Below are 21,964 nucleotides of genomic sequence, written 5' to 3' on the forward strand. Positions count from 1 at the left end.
GCGGCAGCGCGTTTCCTCGCCATCGCGCTAACGCTTGCGTTCGCCGCCTCGGACTCGCTGTCATCCACCTGCCCACCCTCACGACCGCTCGCCCGTGCAACCGCGCGATCGCTCGCCCGTGCAACCGCGCGATCGCTCGCCCGTGCAACCGCGCGACCACTCGCCTGCGCGCCCACACGCCCACGTGCCTGCACGTCTACGCTCATGCTCTCCAATGTTCGCCCACGCGCGAACCAACGGTTTTTTCCATCACACAGACGGATGGTGTTCCGTCGCGCGAACCTACAGTGTTTCTTCGCACAAATGTCGGCTTATTTCTTGCAGTATCCATTGCTCGTCTATGGGTTATCGCTCGCCGACCACCAGGAATTCCCGTCGCGCGAGCTCCAGGGCAATTGCGACCACGATTCCCAATGGGGTTTTCGCAGCATGACCAGCCTGGCGAGTTCTTCTGGAGCGTATTTCCAGACCACTGCCTCACCCCGTAAACACAGAGCATGGCACTTGCAAGAATAGGAGAAACTTAAGGGAGATCTGAGCAACACTCCTCTATTCCTGAACCTGGGTTAGCCCTTCCCCGTCATTCCCTGGAAGGATTTTTGGCGGGGGGGCTTTCCGTTCGAGATTTCTCCATCGGACAAGGGGTGACTGCTTACCTCTTCCTCTGGGAGCTTACCAGGTTCTTTCCCTCCTCGGTTACGGCCCGAGGTTTGGTTCAAGGAAGCTACAGGAAGATCAAGGGTACTTTCCTCCTCTCGAGCTCAGGCACCTTGGCCTTTCGTCGTTAAGTATCTAACTTGCGGACAAGCTCGATGTTGTACCATCTGGACGCGCTGACTGAGGGCTTCCTTCGGGTGTCTCATCTGTGGAGGTCGACGACCTCAGACACCCTTCCATCCTTGAGAAGAGTTTGTTTGTGCCCAAGGACAGAGACTTAGACAGCTGCTGTGCGGAGTAAATCGACTTCCGGTTTCACTCCTCCAAGGCGCTTTCTTCCAGACTCTGCAGGGCTCCAGCGCCCTTTTCTTTCAACCACGTCGGCCTAAGTTATCGGCTACGACAACTGGGACAAGGTGTCCAATTGCAGTTTCCTCCTGTCAGGAACAGATGGCACGGGAGACTCCCCCGGGGGGGCATAGTCCTAAAAGGAGTTCACGAACTCTAGGATTGCAGGTTTTTCGCTGGGAGGATGCTTAAGGTTACTCATCCGAATGACAGCTTCCCGATGCCCATTCCCGCACAATCTCTGTGAGTAGCCAAGGATATCGCGCCTGCCGTCTCTGTCAGCGAATTCAGTGTCTCTGAACCTCTATGCCATAGCGTCAGCAGAGTTGCCCGGTAGGGCAGAATGATCCATACCTTAGGCGAAGGTCTTCCTTAGGATCATCGACGGCTTCACCCCCGGCCCCCTCAGTCGATCCTTTCTTGTAAGGAAGGATCTGAGAGGGGATGTCCATAGTCGACCTCTCAGCCCTGATCAAGTTTGTCGAACAAACTTCGGCCTGCGTAGACCAGCAGAATCGATCAGACTGGTAACGAGGCGACAGGACTCCTTAAACCCTGGATCGGAAGGACGGGTACTTTCAGTTTCCAATCCATCCATCTTCCAGGGTGCTCGTCGAATTCAGCCTAGACTGCAAGTATTCCTGCTTATGATGCAGTGTGGCTATCCCGCCGTGGCATAGCAGGTTTGTTTCCCCAGAGAACTCTCCCTGCCTTCCTCTTGGCCGCTCAGGTGCAGGCTTCCGCCTCCTCTGCTGTTTGGAGGGCTGGTCAACTCCGGTAGGCTCGGGTTTCGACCTTCTTCAGCGCCGGGACAAGCTTCCGGATGCTTACCATGAGTGTGGACTCATGGTATTTTGCTTGGAGCCTTCTCTTCCTCTGCCTCAACATCTGGAGTATCTGGCCATGATATTGAGTCAACCGCCTTACCACATTGGAAACCCCGCTTCTCGTCCGTCCAGCGAGGTTAAGCAACGTCGGTACTTGGATGGGTGACCACCTGGGGACGCCAGATTCTGTTACCACATCCTCCGAGCCTTCCTTTCGGTTGACTGTGGCAAGACTGAGGAGAGTCGCAGTACCTGTTCTCAGTCAAGCAGAGCTTTCAGCCCTACCTTGGAACGTTTCCTAGTTCTTCTTTCCTCATTGACCCGTCTATAGTCCGAACGGTCGCCTCAGGATAAGTTCCATGTGGGGCGATCCAAGTTCCGGTGGCTTCAGGCAATGTTTAACCGGACTCCCTGGCCCTATGGGACCAGCGGAACTATTAGACCTGCAATGGGTGTTGACCTATGGAGCCTCTTGATGGTAGTGGATATTCTCATCCTTTCCCCACATTCTTGATGCGGTTCTCGGACTCGTCAAAGGAAAGGGGAGGGGCATGTTCCGGTCCAGGCCTATGGTCAAGACCTGAAGGATACCTCTCCATCATTCAGGCAGGCTTAGGGGCCTTAGTCTGGCCCCTCTTCAGATCCTACAGCTCCTGCCGAGTCGCCCCGTTGCGCGTCGACTTCATTCTAACCAGCAGGGGACGCATTTTCACACCTTCACATCTTGCAGTAGAGATACCGGGATGATTGAGATTCTCTCAATACCACCATCGGCTCTCTCATTCCAGGCAGGGGAATGTTTCTCTGGGGGTCTTTGACCTTGGGTAACCAGCAAGTGCTGGTCTGGGGGACCTGATCGCGACAGCTTGGAACCTCAAGCTTCCGCTAGTCTTCCCCCCAGTCTCAGACCCCGAGACTCTGGCAAGATGCATTCCGGTGATGGTGGGACAACTTCGACGCCTGCGTCTTCCCTCCTTTTTGTCTGTGGACAATGGGTCTCAACAAGACCAGGTTGTCTGTCAACCTTTCAATGGGAGAGCCCCACTGGGACTATGCGCAGAACGGTTTCTGGACCCTCTGCTTCCCCTGACGGAACTCCCGGGAGAGCTTCTCCCACGGCGCAGACTACTCAAGCAACCACACTGCGACATCTCTCCCGAACCGGGGCGTCGCTTCGGCTTCATGCCTGGAGACACTACGCTTCCTCCTCTAGAAGAGACAACCCGCTACAGTCGCGGTACGGAGGTCGCGTCATCTGCAATAGTCATCCACAGGGGTCTCCCAGGCAAAGTGAAGAGTCTAAGGTGGTTGGTGCCGTGGGAGATATACCTCTTCCCTTGAGGCCTCTTCTCCAGCAATAACGGTCTTATTGCCTTTCGGCGGGAGGAAACTCCTTTCCGCTCTCGGCAATGAAGCCTGTCGCTCAGCCTTTCCCTGACCTTCAGGCTTAAAGGAATAACTTTTACCTGCCTGCTGGATCTATCCTCGCTCATGCGAAGCTACGATCGTCCCTGCCCTAGTCGGAGGAAGACCTCCAACTTGGAGCATGGCTCGGACTTTTAGTCCTTTAAGAGATCTTCTCAAGACCCTTTTACGACAGGCCTCGGATTGTATTCCGCCTTGGGTCTTCTGCTCACTCTGGCCACGGCCAGTGTGTAAGCAATCTTCTTGGTCTCTTACTACTCCCCCCTTTCTAAGGAAGAGGGGAAGGCAACATTCAGGCTCGCTCCTGAGTTGTTGGCTAGACTCAGAATCTGAGGGTCCCGGCCCTTCGGTCCGATTCATTCAAGATTTCGAGTCTCCATTCTGTGTCTGATGTCCCAAGACCTTCTCTTTCTTGCCAGTAAGGAATCGAGAGGTTAGCGCTGGGAACAGCTGCAGTTTGTCCTCAGTTGCAGCCGATTTGGGAACACAAGGAGGACATGGGGGGAGAGTCACCAGTATACCTCTTCAGCCCGGACTCAAGGACATTCATCTCGACCTGTCTTCAGACCCTCCCCCGTCACGTCGCCCTACAGCACGATGTTGGATACATCGCAACGTCCCTCGCCTTCGAGTAATACTACTCTGTGACGCAGGTGCTACAAGCTGGAGTCTGGAAGCGTCTGATGACCTTCGCAGCCCGCTTCCTGCAGGGCGTGACCCACAGGAGTCTCGATACGTTTTCTATCGCTCTGTGGTGGCTACACAACAGCTGGTCTAACCTCAGGCTCCTTTTTGGACAGGTAGCAGAAGGTTGAGGGCATTGTTATCAGGTTTTAGTCTGCATGAACGAAAGAAGTATGTCTGGCCCTTACTTCTTTCTTCATCATCCCCTCTATGGGGAAGCAGCATCCTGGTCTCTGCATAGCTGACCTCGAACCTCTGCAGGTAAACCATGCTTCCTTGTGTTCCGAGTATTGAGTCAATACTGTCGCGTCCCCCATACCCTGACGAGGTGGTATTGGGAACGTCCTAACCCAGAGTTCCTTCTGGAACTCCAGGTCAACTGCCTAGGACAGGTCACACTTCTTCCTTCACACACAAGCTTATGTAGGCCACATGGTTTCTTGCGGAGCAAGGAACTTGTGAGGTGCAGGGACTCCTTTTCTCGAGTGCGACTCACTCGGATTCTGAGTCCCCAGGTAAAGCCAAAGCCAGTATGGCTGGGGACTTTCCACCCTTCCTAAGGGATAAGTCACCCTTTGTAAATAGCGTGGTTTGTATTTCGGTTACGGAACAAATGACAAATTCGAAGATAATTTGTATTTTTCCTAACCATACAAACCTTAGCTATTTACACATATTTGCCCGCCAGCCCTGTCCCCCAAGACAAGTCCTACCTCTAAGTGAAAGTGAGTATTCACCTGTGTGTGAGGGGGAGGAGGGGTAGCTAGCTACCACTCCCCTACCCCCCCGCTAACTAGCGCGGGGGTAATACACCCTCGTTAAATTCTAATGGCTCGCCATTTCAGCTACGCTAAAAGTAATACCCTTTGTAAATAGCTAAGGTTTGTATGGTTAGGAAAAATACAAATTATCTTCGAATTTGTTATATTTAAGGATAAAATTCCACATCAACAATGAAATCAACTGTTAACTGTGCGAGTCCAGCTGACAAAATATAAACAGAATTGTGGTTACGTTCTCGGCAATCTTTACTTTTCGCCAACCTTTCGATAATTTTAATGGTAGTGTTAATGATGGTATATTAAAGCATTATGTTTGTTTAGTACAGTATATATTAGAGCTTTATTTTTCCCTTCGGGCATTCAAGGTTTTCACGAGTAGACTGGGTTCGTTTATCGGCAGTGAATAGCCTAAACTTCGGTAACGAGTCGGCAATATTTTGTCATACAGTATTTTAAACAGTATACATTTGATTTGCAAAGATTGGTTTTGTAGAGTACACGGTATAATTGTGAAAATTTCTCTCTCTCTCTCTCTCTCTCTCTCTCTCTCTCTCTCTCTCTCTCTCTCTCTCTCTCTCTCTCTCTCTCTCTCTCTCTCTCTCTCTCTCTCTCTCTCTCTCTCTCTCTCTCTCTCTCTCTCTCTCTCTCTCTCTCTCTCTCTCTCTCTAAGAAATAAAACTTTAGTTCACATATACTGTAGTAACTTGAATTTAAGAATGAAATTAACATGACTATTGTTAGTTGTGGCGATCAATTCCTCGCTTCAGGAGGTACACAAAACAAAAACACGGCATTCGATTACAACAGCTGATTCTCTCTCTCTCTCTCTCTCTCTCTCTCTCTCTCTCTCTCTCTCGTGTTATACAATACTTACAAATAGATGAAGAAACCAAAATCGTGTTTCTGAAAGTGTCAATTAAATACGAAACGAAAAAATTATACCGTGTATACATCCATTTCAATATTTCAATCATAGCTTAAAATACGGTATCCGATTTCGTCAGCAAACCACAATTTTTTAGGAAACATCATTTTATTCTAGAAAATTGCTATTCTTTAACTAGTTAATTGCGCTTTAAGAAAACACGTGCATTTATTTTTGAATTTCGGGTGTGTTTTAAAAATCGAGTATTGCTGACTTCCTTTTGTTTTACTTTTGGCTGTGATCAGATCAGCTGATGTCTAGTTGCCGCTCTTGAGAGCGTACAAATACAGTAACAAAGTATTGTTTATACCATTTCTTAACTTATTCAAACCATCTATACAGTTAGTTAATATTACATAAGCACCAATGTGTTTTAATCCATCATATTTTTTATTTAGTACTATTAAAACTCTCTCTCTCTCTCTCTCTCTCTCTCTCTCTCTCTCTCTCTCTCTCTCTCTCTCTCTCTCTCACTAGGCTACCTTTCGCTACCTCTCATTTTTTACCTCTATCTCTCTAACAAATGAAATCTTTGTGGCTTCACAAAGTATTAATTATATTAAAAATCAATCATGATTCAATTTTCCTTACTTTCTCCAAACTCGTACCATCTCTGTCACGCCGAACGTTATAGCGGTAACTTAATTGTTCGGGCCTAGTACTTTCTTCTTTTACTGTACTTATTTTCTGATGGTTCCATAATTGAGGTGGGTACAAGTTGACTTATAACTGAAGTTAGGAAAAGTATTTTGGATATGAAATGGACAATTATCTTTCGTAACAGTTTAGAATTATCGTAAATTATCATTCTGTCATTAGCGGCAGTTTGTTATTGTTGATTACACGCAAAAAGAAAAAAAAAGTTTTCCTGCTTTGCTACGTATGTAGGAATTTATATAAATACGGTAAATAATATTTGTAATAACATATTTTAAATATTTAACTTAGCCGGTGAATATATAATAGCTGCTACTCAGCGGCTCGACAGAAAACACACTAAAACAACTCGCGAGCGATCGCTATGAAGGTTGCGGGTGTGCCCACCAGCGCCAACTATCGGTCAGATACCACTCTTGCATGTAAACAAACCCTTCAATTCTTCTCTGTCGACCTTGACGACAAGACGTATCAATACTCGCTGTAGAACCTGGAGTTTTCTCAACATATTTGGTGAAGTACTTCATTTTGGTTTGAGCTTTCGCAGTGCAGGTGTTTTTCCTCAACATAAACTCTTGAACTCTTTATTGAATCAGATTAATTGTTGATGACTTGGATTGTTTTTTGGAATTTCTTTGACTAATTCAAAATGGCTGACCCTTCTCTAGTACCTAGATTTCGGAAGTGTAATGCTAGGGACTGTAATAGGCGTCTTCCAAAGGCATCTCTCGACCCACATACTGTGTGTTCCAATTGTCGGGGTAAAACCTGTCAATTGGGAGATCGGTGTGAGGAATGCGTGGGCCTTTCGGAATTCGATTGGCTAGAATACGATAAGTATGCACGTAGGCTAGAGAGAGATAGGGTAAGGAGGAGTTCATCTAGGTCTGTAGATTTTTCCTCTCCACATGCCCCTGAACCTAATCCTTCCCCTGTAGTGGTTGTTCCTAACCCCCCTTCTAGCACTCAGGAACCATCTATGCAAGACATGTTACGTGCTATTCATGCCTTGGGGGAAAGAGTTGAAGCGTCAGCAACTGATCGTAATCAACTCATGGCTGACGTGAAGGAACTTAAGTGTCAGAGTGCCACGGCGGAAAGTGGGAAAGTGATTAGTGCGCAAAGTGTTGTGAACAGTGTTGCGACCGAGGGTTCGTCTGTTCGTGCCTGTCGTTCACCTAGTCCGGGACCTCTTGCAAGCTCCCAAGCCCAGGGGAGAAGTAATGTCGTACGACTTATGGGTTCGAGAGGCCTTGATCAGCGAACAGACGTTCCCTCTATGGTATCAGGCGTATCTCACCAAGATCGCCCCTACCATAAGACGAGAGAGCCCATTTTCTCCTCGTCTTCCGAAGGCTTTTCACGCAAGAAACCGTGGAGCAAGGTTTCTAGGCCTCTTAAACGGAAGTCGGTCCCTTCAGGACAGGTCCAGCGTCCTGGATGTAGTCATTGGGACAGTTCGGACCCGTTGCAGTCATCGGAGGACTGCTCGCCGCCTAAACAAGGCAAGGTTGTGCCGTCTCAGACGTTAACCCCGTCGGTTACCGCACCCATTCCCGTGGACCCTAAATGGGTTATACTGCAGGACATGCAGTCTAAGCTTTCCTCCCTTATGGAAGACTATTCCGCCGATAAGGTTTCCGTTGAGCCTAGCCGTTTATCTCATCGAGATCCTGGCCTTCAGCCACCCAAACGTTCCTTTGTGCGTCCTGTTGACGTTGGTGTAGCCAAGTCACGTCAGTCAGTTTGTTTAGAACCACACTCGATGCGGTCTCGTGTGGATTTTCAGCCACATTTGGACGTTAGGCAACTTGCTGATGCTCCTGTTGACGTTCAGGACGTTCGCCAACCATCGGAGTTGACTTGTTTTGACGCTGAGCGTCAACATCCGCAGTCTAGAGTTGTTTTGACTGCTCAGACTAGGCGGTCAAAGCAGTCTCGAGTGGACGCTGTGCGTCCTCACGCACCTGTTGTTGTTGACAGTTCACAGACTGTCAAGCAGTTACATGACGTTGCGTCCTGATCCGCTACTAATGCACCAGTGCGTGTGGACGCTGCGTGTCAAGCATTGCCAACCCCTTTGCTTGTTTCTCAGCAGTTGTCAGATGAGGAACCTTCAGATGAGGACGTTGCTGACCCTCAGCCTGAGGATCATCCTTCAGATTTTGATGAACCCAGAACAGTTCCTCCATCAATGGACTTTAAGAAAGTCATGTTAATTTTTAAGGAGTTGTTTCCCGATCACTTCGTCTCTGTTGCTCCTCTTTCGCCGCCGTCTGAGTTTGTTTTAGGCGTACCTGCTGACATGCCAGCCTTTACAAAACTTGTGCTCTCTCGCTCATCCAAGAGAGCTTTACGGCTTTTAGGCGATTGGTTGGAAACCAAGAGGAGTTTGGGGAAGACGGCCTTTGCCTTCCCTCCATCTAAACTCTCGTCTAGATCGAGTGTCTGGTATGCCACGGGAGAAGTTCTCGGCTTGGGAGTCCCTGCCTCTGCCCAGGGCGACTTCTCAAGCCTTGTAGACTCTCCCCGCCGCCTAGCCATGAGACGCTCGAAGATTAGTTGGTCATCCTCGGACCTTGACAATCTGCTGAAAGGCATTTTTAGAGCCTTTGAAGTTTTCAACTTCCTTGACTGGTGTTTGGGAGCCTTAAGTAGGAAAATCTCATCGGCTGATAGAGATGTCTCCTTACTCATTATGTCCTGCATGGATAAAGCCATCCGCGATGGATCCAATGAGCTCTCCTCCTCTTTTACTTCAGGAGTCCTTAAGAAGCGAGAGTCCCTTTGCTCTTATCTGTCGGCAGGAGTTACTCCCTGTCAAAGATCTGAGCTACTCTTTGCTCCCTTATCGAAGTTTTTGTTCCCTGAACATTTGGTTAAGGACATAGCTTTGTCACTCGTGCAGAAGGACACCCATGACTTGGTAGCGTCCTCTGCTCGCAAAGGGACTCCTTCGACATCCTTTTCTGCAAGACCAAGGATAGACACTCCAGCGTCCAGGTTTATTCCGCCCTTTCGTGGCAGAGCTCCCAGCAGGGGAAGTACTCGTGCCGAGGGAAAGAGAGGAAAGAAGAGAGGAGGCAAGTCCTCACGTGGCAGAGTCTGACTGCCCGCAGCCTCAGACAGCAGTAGGTGCCAGACTCAAGAACTTCTGGCAAGCCTGGGAGAAGAGGGGCGCAGACAAACAGTCTGTGAGGTTGCTCAGAGAGGGGTACAAAATTCCATTTGTACACAAACCTCCTCTAGCGACTTCCCCCATCGACCTCTCTCCCATGTACCGAGAGGAATCAAAGAGACAAGCCCTGAAACTAGAAGTGTCTCTTTTGCTAGAGAAGGGAGCGGTGGTGAAAGTCTCGGACCTTCAATCACCGGGGTTTTACAACCGCCTCTTCCTACAGGAGGTTGGAGACCGGTGCTAGACGTCAGTGCTCTGAACGTCTTTGTCACGAAGACAAAGTTTACCATGGAGACCACGAAATCAGTCTTAGCAGCGGTCAGAAAGGGAGACTGGATGGTCTCTCTCGACCTAAGAGACGCATACTTCCACATCCCCATTCACTCAGATTCCCAACCTTTTCTGAGGTTTGTTTTCGACAATGTGGTGTACCAGTTTCGGGCCCTGTGCTTTGGCCTAAGTCCTGCTCCTCTCGTGTTTACGAGGCTTATGAGGAATGTGGCTAAATTCCTCTATTTATCGGGAATCCGAGCCTCCCTTTACTTGGACAACTGGCTTCTCAGAGCCTCGTCCAGTCATCGCTGTCTGCAGGATCTTCATTGGACATTGGATCTGACCAAGGAATTGGGACTTTTGGTCAACATGGAAAAGTCCCAGCTGATTCCATCCCAAGCTATACTGTATTTAGGGATGGAGATTCGCAGTCCAGTTTTTCGGGCTTTTCCGTCTGCCCCCCGAATAGAGCAAGCCCTGCTCATAATCCAACGGATGTTGAAGAGAGAACGTTGCTCAGTCAGGAATTGGATGAGTCTAGTAGGAACTCTATCATCCCTGGAGCAGTTTGTCTCGCTAGGAAGGCTACACCTTCGACCTCTCCAGTTCCATCTAGCTTTTCACTGGAAAAAGGACAAGACGCTAGAGGCGGTCTCAATCCCGATCTCCGAAACAGTAAAGGCATGCCTGAATTGGTGGAACGACAATATCAGTCTAAGAGAGGGACTTCCCCTAGCAGTTCAGAAACCAAACCACGTTCTATTCTCAGACGCATCGGATTTGGGTTGGGGTGCGACCCTGGACGGTCGGGAATGCTCAGGTCTGTGGACCTCGAGTCAGAGGAGCATGCACATCAACGGCAAAGAGCTTTTGGCAGTCCACCTGGCCTTGATGAACTTCGAGAGTCTCCTTCGAAACAAGGTGGTGGAGATCAACTCGGACAATACCACAGCCTTGGCATACATTTCCAAGCAAGGAGGCACCCACTCCCTGACACTGTACGAGATCGCAAGGGACCTGCTCATTTGGTCAAGAGATCGAGGCATCTCCCTGTTAACGAGGTTTATCCAGGGCGACTTTAACGTCTTAGCAGATTGTCTCAGTCGGAAGGGTCAGGTAATTCCTACGGAATGGACCCTCCACAAGGACGTGTGCAAGAGGCTTTGGGCGACTTGGGGTCAACCCACCATACACCTCTTTGCAACCTCGATGACCAAGAGACTTCCAATCTATTGCTCTCCAGTCCCAGACCCAGCAGCAATACATATAGACGCTTTTCTTCTAGATTGGTCTCATCTAGACCTATATGCATTCCCACCATTCAAGATTGTCAACAAGGTACTGCAGAAGTTCGCCTCTCACGAAGGGACAAGGTTGACGTTAGTTGCTCCCCTCTGGCCCGCGAGAGAATGGTTCACCGAGGTACTTCGATGGCTGGTAGACTTTCCAAGAAGTCTTCCTCTAAGAGTAGACCTATTACGTCAGCCCCACGTAAAGAAGGTACACCAAGGCCTCCCCGCTCTTCGTCTGACTGCCTTCAGACTATCGAAAGACTCTCTAGAGCTAGAGGCTTTTCGAAGGAGGCAGCCAGTGCGATTGCAAGAGCGAGGAGAGCTTCTACCTTTAGAGTATACCAATCGAAGTGGGAAATCTTCCGAAACTGGTGCAAGTCAGTATCTGTATCCTCGTCCAGTACCTCTGTAGCCCAAATCGCTGATTTTCTCTTACACCTGAGAAAGGTTCGCTCCCTTTCAGCTTCCACGATCAAGGGCTACAGGAGCATGTTGGCTTCGGTCTTCCGGCATAGAGGCTTAGATCTTTCCAACGATAAAGATCTACAAGATCTCCTTAAGTCTTTTGAAACCTCTAAGGAACGTCGTTTGGCTACTCCTGGATGCTTAGACGTGGTCCTAAGGTTCTTCATGTCAGACAGGTTTGAGCCATTACATTCAGCCTCCCTGAAGGATCTCACTCTTAAGACTCTTTTTCCTGGTGTGCTTGGCCTCGGCTAAAAGAGTCAGTGAACTTCATGCCTTCAGCAAGAACATCGGTTTTTCTACAGAAAAAGCCACTTGTTCTCTTCAACTTGGTTTCCTGGCCAAAAATGAACTGCCTTCTCGTCCTTGGCCTAAATCCTTTGATATTCCTTGCTTATCAGAGATCGTAGGCAACGAACTGGAGAGAGTGTTATGTCCTGTTAGAGCTCTTAAGTTCTATTTAGCTCGTACTAAGCCATTACGAGGTAAATCTGAAGCGTTATGGTGTTCGGTTAAGAAACCATCCTTACCTATGTCAAAGAATGCTTTGTCATATTTTATCAGATTTTTAATACGAGAAGCCCATTCCCACTTGAGTGAGGAAGACCGATCTTTGCTTAAGGTTAAGACGCACGAGATTAGAGCTATAGCAACCTCCGTGGCCTTCAAGCAAAATAGATCTCTGCAAAGTATCATGGACGCGACCTTTTGGAGAAGCAAGTCAGTGTTCTCGTCATTTTACTTGAAAGATGTCCAGACTCTTTACGAGGACTGCTACACACTGGGTCCATTCGTAGCAGCGAGTGCAGTAGTGGGTGAGGGTTCTACCACTACACTTCCCTAATTCCAAGATCCTTTTTAATCTGTCTCTTGAAATGTTTTTAATATTGTTTTATGGGTTGTACGGAAGGCTAAGAAGCCTTTCGCATCCTGGTTGATTTGGCGGGTGGTCAAAGTCATTTCTTGAGAGCGCCCAGATTAGGGGTTTGATGAGGTCCTGTTGTATGGGTTGCAGCCCTTGATACTTCAGCTCCTGGGAGTCTTTCAGCATCCTAAGAGGATCGCTGGGCTTCGTGAGGAAGACAGACTTACAAGGCAGAGTAATCGTCTAAGTCAACTTCCTTACCAGGTACCTATATATTTTGGTTTTGTTATATTGATAACTGTCAAAAACTCTTAGCTTATACGCTGTAAACTTAATTAACTCTGGTCTCTACCCACCGCCTTGGGTGTGAATCAGCTATTATATATTCACCGGCTAAGTTAAATATTTAAAAATGATATTTTAATTATAAAATAAATTTTTGAATATACTTACCCGGTGAATATATAAATTAAAGGCCCTCCCTTCCTCCCCAATAGAGACGCAGCGGGACGAGAAGAATTGAAGGGTTTGTTTACATGCAAGAGTGGTATCTGACTGATAGTTGGCGCTGGTGGGCACACCCGCAACCTTCATAGCGATCGCTCGCGAGTTTTTTGAGTGTGTTTTCTGTCGAGCCGCTGAGTAGCAGCTATTATATATTCACCGGGTAAGTATATTCAAAAATTTATTTTATAATTAAAATATCATTTTACTAAAAGCTTTTAATATCATTATTTATCACTTTGATCATGCGTGTTTAATGCCTTCGTTTGTTTATTATGATCGAAGATGGAGCGTACAGTAAACGAATGGAAGGTTTCCGTTTCAGGCGGCGGCGTCATAAAGAAAAACATTATATAAATGGCATTCATTTCATTTATTTGGAAATTCTAAGAAAAATTAAGTAGAACATTGGCAATAACAAAATCAACATATAATCAATACTTGGTAAGATTGCTGTCGATGCAAAAACTAACCTATACACAGATGTGTAAATGCGTCTGATTCTTCGTTATGATCAGAGATGAGCGTAAGCAAAACATTGTCTTTTTTTTTTATTGTGCGTTTTGGCGTGTTTAGGAAAACCATGATATAAAATAGCCTTTATTTTGATAATTCTGGATTTTCAATGATTCAACAAAAGCTAGTCTATAGAGTGATGGTTTTGCTATTCACCAGTTGTTTTATACAATAGATATGACAAACATTAAAATTTGTCTATTTTGGGTCGTGTTATAACGGGAAATATACAGTGTTTACACACATCCTGGTTGTAATTTTAACCTTTTTCAAGTTATTAGAACTTTAAAGTATATTAAATGTTTGATTTATTCACAAGAACAATTTGATATTAAAAAAAATATCGTATAGTACATCGAAAGTATTGGAAATGGATAGTAAACACGTTTGAATAGGCAAGTTGCTGGTTGCCATGGCCCCAATGGAATTATTTCTGTTTGTTGTGTTTCGAAATATGCGATTTTCCATTTATAGGAGGTCATTGATCGACCAAATTCTCACATAATTCGGGACCCTACTGTATATAGACTAAATGATATTGGCATCAGTGATCTTAGATGTCAGGATGCCTGCAAACTTTAAATCAATCAATCAATCTCATTTCCACCTGGTACACCATACTTCCCAATGACACCTTCTACCTCTCCAGCACCCACTCTAGCATTTAAGTCACCCATGACTACTACATGATTCCTTCTACACAGTCCTTCTACACACCTAGTTAATTCATTCCAGAACGCATTATATTTTTTGAAAAGTAAATTAGGAGCTGATGTTCTGTATGTAGCTACTGTATGCTGTTGATGGTAGTTTTTTTGGGTTAATTTGTTGTCTTCTTGGGTATCCCCATTTGTAAATCAGTGTCCTAAAAGATGAGTACTGAATGTGTATATAAATCTTAGGTTTTTTATCTAGATCAGGGAAAATTCTTTTGATTTTAATTTTGTTGCCTTATTAAGAGAGTATTTTGTTATTTTGTAGTATTTACATGAAACGTTAACCTTTTGAACTACACCGGAGGTATTCTACATCCGGATATTTCTACTCCTTAGGACACCTTTTGACATATTTTAAATCCAGTTATTACCAGTTTTTTCTTTTATTTAAATCTATGAAAACTACAAAATATGTAAAGCTATACAGTATATCTATCATTCATAGTTTTTGTGCTGGAAGGATTTAAGTAAAATGTTCTTGGAAATGGCTTTGAGCCTTAGAGATTTTTTTTTATAAAGGTTTGACACTTAAAGGATTATGAACCGTGAGTTCTAGATGTAAGAGCATACAGTAATTTACAAGAGTTCCATGAAAAAAAAAAATTGACATTTTACACGGCTGATCACATCATTTCACTATTTTATTTTTAATGAAAATTCATCATTACCTAACTAAACAATTTGACCTAACCAAGCTGCTGAAAGGGTAGGGTTATTGTCAAGAAATGATATTTGGCTTGGTATTGCACCATTAGCATTTTCAAGAGCTGTTTCTTGTGATAGAGAAAAAAGCGTTTGTAATAAAGTCTCGAGTGCTAAAAAAATCAGTTTTGTGTTACTTGCTATACTTAGTGTTATTTATTATACTGTAGTTTTGTAATTATATAAATCTGAATTAGAATCACAATACACTATCTTGAAAAGTTAAATTCGTGTCCATAATCATCTTGAGTTATGTTTAAATCATGTACTGTTGTCCAGTCTAGTGTTTCATTGTGTTCCTATCTTCAACAGGTTCCATTTTTTGTTGCAATTGATGATGATACCGGAAATGTTGTTGTTGCAATAAGGGGTACCCTTTCTCTTCAGGATGCTATAACAGACCTTACTGCTCAGTGCACTCAGGTAAGTTATTTTGTATGTGAAGTGTACATTTGTTTGCATATAATTTCTGTACAAATGCTGTGTTGCACTAGAAGTTAATTCATTTTTATTAAATTGCAGGATCATATGCAAGAAATAGCTTTCTGTTTTTGGTTTATTTGTATTTTGTAGATACTTTGCGCTTGCATGCTGTTTTGGTCATGATTTTTTTCATTTTAATTTATATTTTGAATAAGCATTTAAGCAATAATTATTTTGATGCTAATGGCTGTTGATAACCTTGAATTTTTGTAAGTTTTTTCTATGGTATATCATGGTATTTATTCCAAGAAGTGGTAACAAATTTAGTTTTTTGTTAATTCTTCTTCGGTTGTGGTTCAGGATGTGATCGTGTACACTTCGATATCCGTACAGTATAATGTTTATCACTGAGGGTAACTAGATAAAAGCATAGAGTAAGCTGAAGTATTTATTATAGTTTATGGGTTAGAAGCAAAACCAGGTTTTTATATGGGACAGCTGAAAAGTAAATATAGAATATGTTAGTGTGGGAGCTTGTTAATCATATCACCACTGAGGAGTTTCTTACAAGTGTCTAAACATCAGGTTGTTCCAACACAGGGACTTACCTCGAACTACTTTCTTAGGAGTTACCTGGAACCTCCTCTCAACCGACTAGAGTTTTGTGTAGTTTACCCTACTCCCGTTTTCTGTAATGGTAGGCCTAGGCGGAAGGATACGTGCCCTAAGGGCAATCCCGAGGCAGGCCACATGTGAGCTCGGGTCTCGACCTTCAGTAAGTTCTCTGGTCGCGTCGTGATATCATCTCGACGCTCCTCTTATCTCAGTGCGACCCTTTTGTGTCACCGACTTGTGTTCTGCGTGTGTCCACGTGGCCCGTTGTGCTCTCCCTTGTGCTTCGCGCTTTTAACTTGTATTCCCTTGTGCTTTCCTTGTGTTTGTTAGTGTTCTCTGTCTTTTTCCGCTACGTTCCTCTGTGTGGCGGTATTGAGTTAGTGTGTGATGGAGCATACCCGCCGTTGTCCTGGGCCTAGGGCCGGGAAGTCGTGTGGGGCGTTCTTATCTAAGCCCGATATGGACCCGCATTCCCATTGTTCCTCGTGTAGGGGTAAAGTGTGCTCGCCTTCGGACATGTGTCCTGAATGTGTTACGTGGAGCGAGGTTCAGTGGGTTAAGTTTGGGACCAAGAAAAAGAAGTCTTCGAAGCGATCTCCCAGGAAGGCAAGTCTTTCTTCTCCTGCAACATCGGCTGGTATAAAGTCTGATAGAGTTCCTTCTTCCCCTACCCAGAGTAGGGGACGAGGTAAGTCTGTTAAGGGGAAGAAACAAGTGTTTCTTCCCCAGGAAGGTCTTGATTCTGGGGTGTCTGTTTCTGTAAAGGTGTGTGAGGGGCCTGAGGGTATGTTTAGTGGGGGTCCGCGGGACGTTGCTCTTGTGCAAGGGGAGCACGTCTCGGCTGGCGACCCCATGTGGAATAAACATGTTCCTTTTTCTTCTCCAGAATCTTGGGTGGATGTTTCAGGCGCCTCCGCAGCGGAAGGCGCCCCAGAGAGAGAAGATTCCCCGCAAGAAGATCCCCTTGGATGGAGTCTACCGAGGACGCCGTTTAAGTCTCATTTGAGGGTGGAAGAAGGTCTGAGCTCCTGTTTTCCGTTCTTGGATCGCCCGTCTGCGCCCCCAGCACCTTCGTCGGCAGTTCCCGAGCTGTTTTTACAGCCTTTGACGTCAGGCACCCAACATGTGTTGAGCAAAGCTCCACCTGTATCTCGGTCCTGTTATGGAGAGGTGTCGGAATCGTCGGCAGCAGGGTCGTCTTTGTCGTCGGAAGAAGAAGTTCGGAGGAGACACAGGAGGAAGAGAGACAGATCCAGGTCTCGGCTTAGCAGGAGGAGATCTCGTTCCCCGCAAAGGAAGATCAGGAGAAGTGCCTCCCCGAAGGAACAAGAACAGTGGGTCCTAGTCCCCCGTAGCAAGCTTAAGGACCTTACTACGGTCACGGGCACTGCGGTTAGGCTTACCGGAGACAGTCCTCCTAGAAGGGCCTCCGACAGCCGCAAGTCGGCTTCAGCCTCGGACTTTAGATCCTCGTCTGACAGGCGTAAGTCCTTCTTGAAGGAGACTCAATCCGCCCAGTGGAGGGAGTCGCCTCTTAGGACGGGCAGCCGCGACGAGTCAGCCCATGGAGGTGATCGTCGAGCACGGATTCCTCCGTTGAACACCCCCACGGAGGAGCCCGTCCCCTTGTTGAAAAACCAAAAGACGGCGGAGGCTCCCGTCTCTTCCGATAGGCCCAACCTCGATCCTAGGCAGAGCGAAGTCGCCCGTGTCAGCGCCGCTCCACATCGCCGGACGGAGGAAGCGGATGGTGACTTGGAAGATGGACCAACGGAGGACTCCGCGTATAGGAGGGTGATTAACATGATAAGGAAGCACCATAGGATTGAGGAGCCCGTACCTTCGGAGGAAGACGTCTGGCGGTCTGGCCTAAATAGAATTATGGAGGAACCGGTCCAGAAAAAGCCACCGTTAGCCCTGCCAGAAGCGAGGGACGTCAAACTGGGACGGTCCCATATTGATAAAGTGGTGAACCGTAACAGGGACAACACTAAGGGACAGAGTTCTTCCAAGCTCCTCCAAGGCCCTAAGTCCCAGAGCAAGTACTATGCCTTGGAGGGACGTCCTCATGGAGCCAGCAAACTGGAGGACGTTCTGGAAGTTTTAGGCCAAGGTGCCCCGGAGGACAGGGCTGCTTCTGCACCTATTTTCTTCTCCCAGGCAGAAGCTGTTATGATGGAGGAAATGTCAAAGGACCTTATTAATGTCGCCTCATGGTTGGACTGGTGGGCTTCTACTCTGGTGGGCACCCAGATTTCAACAGATTCAATGGACCCTGCCAAACGAGATGCCTTGAAAGAGTTAATCAGCTCGGGGGGCCGCGCCCTGAAGTTCCTGACATTGCAGTCCTTAGCACTGTCAGCTAACTGGGTGTTGAGAAGGAGAGATTCTGTCCTGAAAAATCTCTCTAAGAAAATTCCGGACAGGAAAGCTAAGGCTCTCCGGAACCTGACGGTGTGGGACGAAGGGCTCTTCCCCCTTAAGGGGACCGTCCGCCATGGGGTATTGACATAACAACTTTCAGAAATCGAAAATCGTTTTATTGCTTCTGTATATGCATAAACATGTCGTACATACTCCCCAGAAGTTTCAGCCAATTATTTTTACAAATAACGAAGATATAGAGGTTTTTAAATGATGACGTCATCCTTACTGTGTCGTCTGCATGACTGAGTTTGACAAAATCGTCTTTGTGTGTTAATTTTGCATATCTATAGCGATTTTTCACTTGTGTTTCGAGTTACCGTACATCTGGCAGAAATGGAAGGCATTGGTAGAGTGTAGATGAACGAAATCTACTCGTACAATAACAGAAGCCAAAGTTTCCAAAGATGTATAGAAGTTATAATGCATGCGTTTGTTTACTTGAAGTTCGTATGTACATTGTGTTTCCACAATGCCCTCGGGAACATTATAGCAAGGCCAGTGTTACCTAAGGTTATAGAAAGAACAAATAGTCAATCATTTTTCCAAACAATGAAGATATAGCGGTCTTTAAATGATGACGTCATCCTTATGGCGTCGTCTGTATGACTGAGTTTGACAAATGCGCAGTTCTCTCTCTCTCTCTCTCTCTCTGTCTCTCTCTCTCTCTCTCTCTCTCTCTCTCTCTCTCTCTCTCTCTCTCTCTCTCTCTCTCTCGAATTATTTACCACTGCCATTTATACAAATACTTTAATTCTCTCTCTCTCTCTCTCTCTCTCTCTCTCTCTCTCTCTCTCGAATTATTTAAAACTCCCATTTATACAAATACTATAATAACAATGTTCAACTCTCTCTCTCTCTCTCTCTCTCTCTCTCTCTCTCTCTCTCTCTCTCTCTCTCTCTCTCTCTCTCTCTCTCTCTCTCTTGTTTCGAAATCTCGTACTTCTGGCAGAAATGAAAGGTATTGGTAGAGGATAGGTGAATGAAAACTACCAGCTACGAAAACATCAGCAAAGTTTCCAAAGACATATAGAAATTATAATGCATGTGTTTATTTACTTGAAGTTCGTATGTTGATTGTGCTTTCACAACGTCCTCTGGAATTTTATAGCAATGCCAATGTTACATAAGGTGATAGAAAGAACAAAAAGTAAGTTGAGAACAAGAAAAAAGAACCAAGAAAGAGGGAAACATGGATAAGAGTACAAAGCTGAAAGCTGCTAACTAAAACACTGGCAACAATTAGAGATCGCTGGCAACTCATAACATAGGAATAGTAAACTGAGGGTTCAAATACCTCGTTTAGGGTGCATTTATGTAGGAATAAACAATAAAAGTTATCATAATAATATTATCTTGATTTCTTTTAGAAAAGAAGCGAAAGGTTGCTGCAAATCTTTGGGAGCTCATAACTCAAAAACATACTTATTCCCACTTAGGTACATTTTTCTCACTTATTTGTAGTTCGATATTAGAGAAAAAGATATCGTTGAAAAGAAGAATAAAAATCCCACAATTCTGTCAGACAAAATTTTGATTTTCTTTTTACATTTTTTTTCACGATTATTTTCCGTCTAGACGAGGAAAAAAAATAAAAATTCATTAAAAAAAAACAGAAAAGAAAATCAAAATTCTGTCTGACAGAATTGTTCGTTTGTTAGAGTAGTTTTTGTGGTATAAGTTTCAATACAATTGGTATTATAGTAGTGGGGAAAAATGTACCTAAATATTTTTTTTAGATCATGATTTTTGCTAATATAGTGAACCCTCGTTTATCGCGGTAGATAGGTTCCAGACGCGACCGCGATAGGTGAAAATCCGCGAAGTAGTGACACCATATTTACCTATTTATTCAACATGTATATTCAGACTTTTAAAACCTTCCCTTGTACGTAGTACTGTTAACAAACTACCCTTTAATGTACAGAACACTTGATGCATGTACTACAGTACCCTAAACTAAAACAGGCACAAATATTAAAGGTGATTTTATATCATGCGTTTCCTAAACACGCTAAAAAGCATGATAAAAAATGGCAACCAATGTTTTGTTTACGTTTATCTCTGATCATAATGAAGAAACAAACTGGAGGTAGAGCTTTGCTTATTACCCAGACATATTTCTCATACTTTTCCCTTAGAACTACATCACATCTTCCTACTTTAGATATATATATATATATATATATATATATATATATATATATATATATATATATATATATATATATATATGTGTGTGTATATATATATATATATATATTTATATGTATACACATATACATACCTACATATATACATACATACATATATACATAAATACATGCATATATATATATATATATATATATATATATATATATATATATATATATATATATATATTACTGTATATATATGGGTTATGGAAAAAATCCGCGAAGTGGTGAATCCGCGATGGTCGAACCGCGAAGTAGCGAGGGTTCACTGTAAATCCAAAAGTTTTTGATCAAATGACTTGAAATTTTTATATGATGAAGGTATTATATATGTCTAAACATATATAGAAATTGTGTAATTTGGATCATTAGAAAAAAAAATGGCGGACGGTCCCCTTAAGAAGACGGAGGAGGTCGTGGAGAAACTGGCGAAGAGGAAGGAGGCCGTCTTACCTAAGTCCAGTCGATGAGAAGACCTGCTTCCGATGCTCCTTCAACTTCTCGCTCTTCTCCTACGCAAGTAAGGAGAGACTCCTCGACTTCTCTGTGGTCACAGGCAACGCATCCCACCCGAAGGGGAACCAACTCAGCTCCTTCCTCGTTTAGGACAGCCTACCCTTCAGCCAGGAGAGGACGTTCCGGACGTTCATCCCGAAGGAGGTAGGATGAGAGGCCCTCCTCTCCTGCCCAAGCCTCAGGTAGGGGGATGCCTCAGACCATTTTGGCAAGCATGGAAACTTCACGGAGCAGAACCGTGGACAGTGACTGTTTTAAAGGAGGGCTACAGGCTTCCTTTCCTGTCAGATCCACCTCTCCTTATACCAGCAAGTCAGGCAGAGTGGCTGGCCCCCAAGGACCCCTTGAAGAGAGCAGCCTTGCAAGAAGTAGTCTCCACTATGTTAGAAAAGGGAGCAATGGAGACTGTTCATCTTCCGGGTCCGGGGTTCTACAGTCGTCTTTTCCTGGTAGAGAAAGCAACGGGAGGTTGGAGACCAGTGATAGACCTTTCAGCCCTCAACAAATTCATATGAAAGACTGACTTCAAGATGGCGGTCCTGGAGTCCTTGAGGAAGGGGGATTTCATGTTATCCATAGACCTCAAGGACGCCTATTTCCAGATTCCAATTCATCCAGCCAGCAGGAAGTATCTCCGGGTGAAGTGGGGTACCCAGATCTTGCAGTTCAGACCCCTGTGCTTCGGACTTTCTACAGCCCCCCAGGTATTCACAAGGGTTTTCACGGCGGTCTCCGTTTTGGCTCACGAATGAGGAATCCGTCTAATTCGGTACCTGGATGACTCGTTACTCCTTTCTTCCTCAGAGGAAGTCTTGAAGCAACAGGGCACGGATCTTCTTCACTTCTGCAAGACCCTGGGTATCACCATCAACCTGGAAAAATCTCACCTGTCCCCAACCAACAAGATGACATACTTATGCATAGTCCTAGACTCCTTACTGGTTAGAGCCTTTCCGTCAGTAGACAGGTTGA

At 45.3% G+C, this 21,964-nt stretch overlaps 1 protein-coding gene across 3 annotated transcripts in view; it reads left to right on the forward strand.

The window, feature by feature from the left end:
- LOC137657571 (diacylglycerol lipase-beta-like) overlaps positions 1–21,964 on the forward strand; it is a 227,171-nt gene that overhangs the window by 80,839 nt on the left and 124,368 nt on the right. For all 3 annotated transcript variants that reach the window (XM_068391904.1, XM_068391905.1, XM_068391906.1), the window contains exon 7: positions 15,129–15,239. In XM_068391904.1, the coding sequence (XP_068248005.1) occupies positions 15,129–15,239 (111 nt within the window). The remainder of the gene's footprint in view (positions 1–15,128; positions 15,240–21,964) is intronic.

This window comes from Palaemon carinicauda, chromosome 18 (assembly GCF_036898095.1).
Source record: "Palaemon carinicauda isolate YSFRI2023 chromosome 18, ASM3689809v2, whole genome shotgun sequence".
NCBI classification, from domain to species: Eukaryota; Metazoa; Arthropoda; class Malacostraca; order Decapoda; family Palaemonidae; genus Palaemon; species Palaemon carinicauda.